Raw genomic sequence first — 4,835 nt, 5'->3', positions numbered from 1 at the left:
CTTCTATTCTCTTTGTTATGCATGTAAATAATCAACCTCCAACAAGTCTATTTAGAGTACATAAACTGATGATTATACACCTTATAAGTATATGATTCTTAAATTCCTTTAAAATAGGAAAAACCAGCACATTTCCTAATCCTAAAATGATTGGAATTACAAAGAAAAAAACTATTTCCCAATTCCTGTGGGATATAACATGTGCACACTCATTTTCTCTTTTCTTAACACTAATTGAAAACTTAAATCTGTTTGGCCTTGATATTTGACGAGCCAAATCACAACAATCTCCGACTTGATGAGTCAAAAACCAAGAGATGACTACTGCATCCCATAATATCTTCAAACCTATTGAAGCAACTCCTAAAACTTCAAGAACTTTCACCTTGGCAAAATTATTCTTGCCTCAACGCACCTTAAGTGAGAAGGTGCTATGTCCAATCTTTTGCATGTTGTAAAATCTAAGCGAGTTCAAGCAATACTTGAACTTGTCTACTGTAGCTGGTTTAGTCAAGTAATTTGAAGCGTACTCTGCTGTATGAACCTTCTCGATGTAACTTCCTTCGATTCTACCTAGTACTTAATCCGATGACAACGATCTTCTAGATGATTCGATGTCCCATGAAACACTTGATTCTTTGCTAAGTAAATAGCACTATGACTGTCACATCTAATCACCATGAAATTTTACTAATTCCAAACTCTCTTGTTAAACCGTTAAGCCAAACTGCTTCCTTTCTAACATCTGCTAGCGTAATATACTCCGCTTCAGTAGTAGACAATGCTATAATTAACCGAACAGTAGCTCTCCAATTGATCGTTCCTCCACCACAAACCAAAACGTAACCTGTAGTGGACCTTTTTTTTTTTTGTCAAAGTCTCCTTCGTAGTTAGCATCCACATAATCTAGCACACGTGCTTCATTTTCTTGTTTTTCAAACAAGATTCCTAGACTCTTTGTACCTTTCAAGTAACGAAGAATCCATTTAACAGCAAACCAATGCTCCTTTCCTGAATTCGCCACATACTTTGAAACAATACTTAATCCTTGACCTAGGTCAGGTTTTGTACATATCATTGCATACCTGAGGCATCCTACTGCACTTGCATAAGGCACTTTTCTATCTCTTCCAACTCTTTTTTCTGTTGTTGGACATTTTCGCGCACTCAACTGATCATGAGTTGCTAATGGAGTGGACACTGGCTTCGCTCCGTCCATATTGAAATGCTTCAATATAATCTGAATATATTTTGTTTGTGACAACCATATTTTTCCCCTTCTCTGTCTCTCCTGATTCGCATTCCAATCTTTTGTGCAGCCTCTAGATCCTTCATGTTGAATTCCTTACTCAGTTGCATCTTTAACTCTTCAATTCTAGACATATCCTAAAATACAATCAATGTGTCATCTACATAAAGTAGAAATGGGTATAATAAATTATATAACAACCGAATTTCAGGTTCGATTTGAGAAAGATAATAGATTAATATAAAATGTTGAGTTGGTGTGTCAAATGTTGACGTGGACAAAAGTCAAAGGATTTTGATAAAAATTTGAAAACACATAAGATTTGAGTTAAAGAACACTGTAAACAAGGGATGAGATCCTAATTTTTTTTTTTCTAAAAAAATAATATTATCCCTTGTACATAGAACACCAATTGTTGTTGTCCATTAAACATTTGCAAGCAATGTTCTAAAAATCAATCTAGGTGGCGCCTAAGCGTTGGACCGTCAATTACGTGCATATTACTCTTTTTAAAAACTAACATATTATTCAATGTTTTTATATATTATGTAGTAAATTTAATTAATTTATATAATTTATAATAAAATTATTTAAATCCACCTAAATTCCCACCTAAGCCCTAGTAAGCCCTAGACCCCAGCCTGACGAGTGTCTAGCGCCTTTTAAAACTTTATTAGGAGGCATAAATTGCTCGACTCATGCAACAATTCATGTAATTCAGATGGATCATAATTTCTGACCAAAAAATTGATTGATCATAAAACATGCATTTATTTTACTAAAACCAAAATTTTTTTAAGCCAGTTTGGTCCGCAAGCCGATTTTCTTGGCCACCCCAGGAAATGCATTTAAATCAACCCAACCGAAATGCAAGTAAATCAAAGATTACCTGTTAATGCAGTTATTCTAGCTTGCTTATGCGTCTTTGATTAGACTTTTAAAAATACTAATCTCATTAACGAGCAGCTTAGCCTACAGATATAAAGCAATCAAACGAACAAATATCGACGAAAAGAGGTTATAGCATATAGAAAATGCCTTTTCCATAACATATTCTATGCTTGAATAATATACTTAAACAAAATTTATTTCCAGAACCAACTTTAGAGTACATAATTCAAGCCAAACACACTGTAAGCGAAGCCCCGAACAAGGAACCTTTTTCAGCTTTGCTCCTCCGCAGCTGCAATCAACCTCTCCTCAGCTGCAGCGGCCATCAAGTCATCAAAGTCTTCCGACTTCCCAAGTACTATCTCAATCTAAAACCAAAAGAATAAATCAATATGGAATACTTGGTAGGGGACAGGAAGAACTCCAATCTCTTGTCATGAATGTGACCGTAAAGTGCTCTACGACTTGATCTAGAAGCCCTCACAAATAAGGTACTACTCTTCTGAAGAAGTCAGAAAACAAACTATAGGTCCTATACTAAATAGATACCAAGATACAATTTGATAAAAAGGTTTTTGCTATAAGGTCATAAATAACTGCAAATAACCAGACAGAAGATATGAAATGATATCCCTATTGGTAGAATGAAACTCAAAATACACGTAGAATGGACAAGTTTTTCCCTTAAATCTCACACAATGGCACACTGCCAACAGATAAATACATGATCGATTACACAGTAAACATTCCTTATTCAAATTAGCAATCACCAAAAAAGTGCATCAACTTATGAGCCGCATAATTTTGCCGTTCATGCCACATATCTGCCGTTCTAAAAACCAATACAGTCTGGCATGTACAGATAACAACTTTAACATGACAGATAGCCCAACAATATAAGTGCACACTGATGTTTATGAAAAACAAATCCAAAGGGGCAACAATAAGTGCAAAAGGATCTCTCCACTCAACACTCCATTCTTTCACTGCTATACATCTGACTTATTCTTTAAGAAGATCGAAATAGACATGTTTCAAATGGGATTCAAAACTCATTCTAAATATCATATTGACATACCTTGGCCTTTTGCACCGGTCTTCCCCTAGAATCATCCTTTATGTCAACAGTCGATGTCATGATTTCTGCATTTACATTCCATAATATAAGTAAATTTAATAATTTGATAGTTTCTTTTCTGAAAGGTGGAAAAGGAAAATAGAAGTCTCACTCTTCTCAACAGCCAGTCCATTGTTTTTCAGAATTTCTGCGATTGTGACAACTGTGGCAATAGCTGCAATGGTACATGAGAAATTAGTCCTTGCATCAGCATTAATACTAAACAAATCAAATCTTTAGTCAAGAACTCCAACATCCATGATAAAAACATCTCCGTTCCAAATATTGCAAAATAATGGGCTGGGAATGCAACATTTGGCCGGATTCATAATCCCCTGTTTCGGGAGTGGGTAGGGGAGTTGGAAATCACATTCTGCAACATAAACTCTAACTTAGAAGTAACCATTCTAGTTGGCATAGCTTTACTTCAGATAACTTGTTCACTAAACACTTCCATTTTTCCCTTGCAACTACCAACTAAATAGATTTACCAGAAGCGTTGTCTAGGTCCCAATCAGAAGTAGTTCTGTTTCTAAGTATATGTTGAAATGGTAAAGAGTTATTTCCTTGATAACCATGGTATAAACATGAGCAAGGAAACCAAAGCATAAGCAACCACCAAACTGGAAGGAGCCAAAAGACTACTTTTCCAGATAAAGACATCTAGTGAAATATAAGCTCCACCTCAAAGGAAAGAATTCCTTCAACCTTGTGTATTCGAGCATGTACAATCTGAAAGAGTAGTCTAAGGAATATCAAACACTCCAATGTTTCTATTCAACTTCTCGCTACTTGAAAGAAGGTTATTACTGACAGAATGGCTCAACAAATTAATAAACATTCTCTTTCCACCTTAACCAGACAAAAAAAAAAAAAAAGCAAATAATGTTGGATTGTGCAGAAACTAATAGCTCAACTTGTCAAATGGAGTGAACCCAACCAACACTTATACAAACAAATTAGGCTACATTCCAGTTATTTTCCACAACTTGATTAGGAACCTGAATGTTTCCTTGATTTCAGAGTAACGTCCACAGCCAGTACATTGATACATCACACAACACACAGATATCGACACAAATAGAGTTATAAGTTCAACAGCATAACGAGATGGAAACAGCTGAAATGTCATACCCATTCCCAAAGCAGAGAGCTCCACCTCATTGTACTGTTGCATATACCTCTGCAAATCAATAAAGTGCCATAAGCATATGATTTATAGAAATAAATGAACTATGATTCCAGAAAGCAAATTAGCCATACAAGCATATGTATACATAGATGTATGTATTCGTATGTAAATATCCGTACATAAGCAGAGAATTACGAACAGGGTAGAGAATAGGGTTTACCTTGGCAAGATTTACATAGAAGAATAGTGGCTTCTTGGTATTCGATACCTGAATTCGGTTCTTCTTGTGCGAATCGGAGGCATTGACAGTGATATTGTTCACGCCTTCAGTTATCTCCTCCATCGCAACTGAGTGAACAGCTTCAAAAAACCCTAACCCTAAATCCCCTTCTGACTACTCTCTCTATCTCCGGCCTCTCTTTCTACAATTGTTTTCTCTTAATAAG

General features: G+C 35.7%; 1 protein-coding gene across 1 annotated transcript; it reads right to left on the bottom strand.

Annotated features, from left to right (window-relative positions):
- Positions 1–2,253: 2,253 nt before the first annotated feature.
- Positions 2,254–4,835, bottom strand: LOC137707607 (uncharacterized protein At2g34160). The gene is made up of 5 exons (XM_068446514.2): positions 4,610–4,835; positions 4,392–4,440; positions 3,370–3,432; positions 3,219–3,283; positions 2,254–2,508 (listed from the first exon to the last, which is right to left on the bottom strand). Exons 1-5 carry the CDS (start codon positions 4,730–4,732, stop codon positions 2,413–2,415), a joined length of 396 nt encoding a protein of 131 aa, XP_068302615.2. The 5' UTR covers positions 4,733–4,835; the 3' UTR covers positions 2,254–2,412.

This window comes from Pyrus communis, chromosome 17 (assembly GCF_041283825.1).
Source record: "Pyrus communis isolate YQ-2024b chromosome 17, ASM4128382v1, whole genome shotgun sequence".
Lineage (NCBI taxonomy): Eukaryota > Viridiplantae > Streptophyta > Magnoliopsida > Rosales > Rosaceae > Pyrus > Pyrus communis.
Note: the sequence above shows the minus strand (reverse complement) of the source record. Positions and strands in the feature narration are given on the sequence as shown.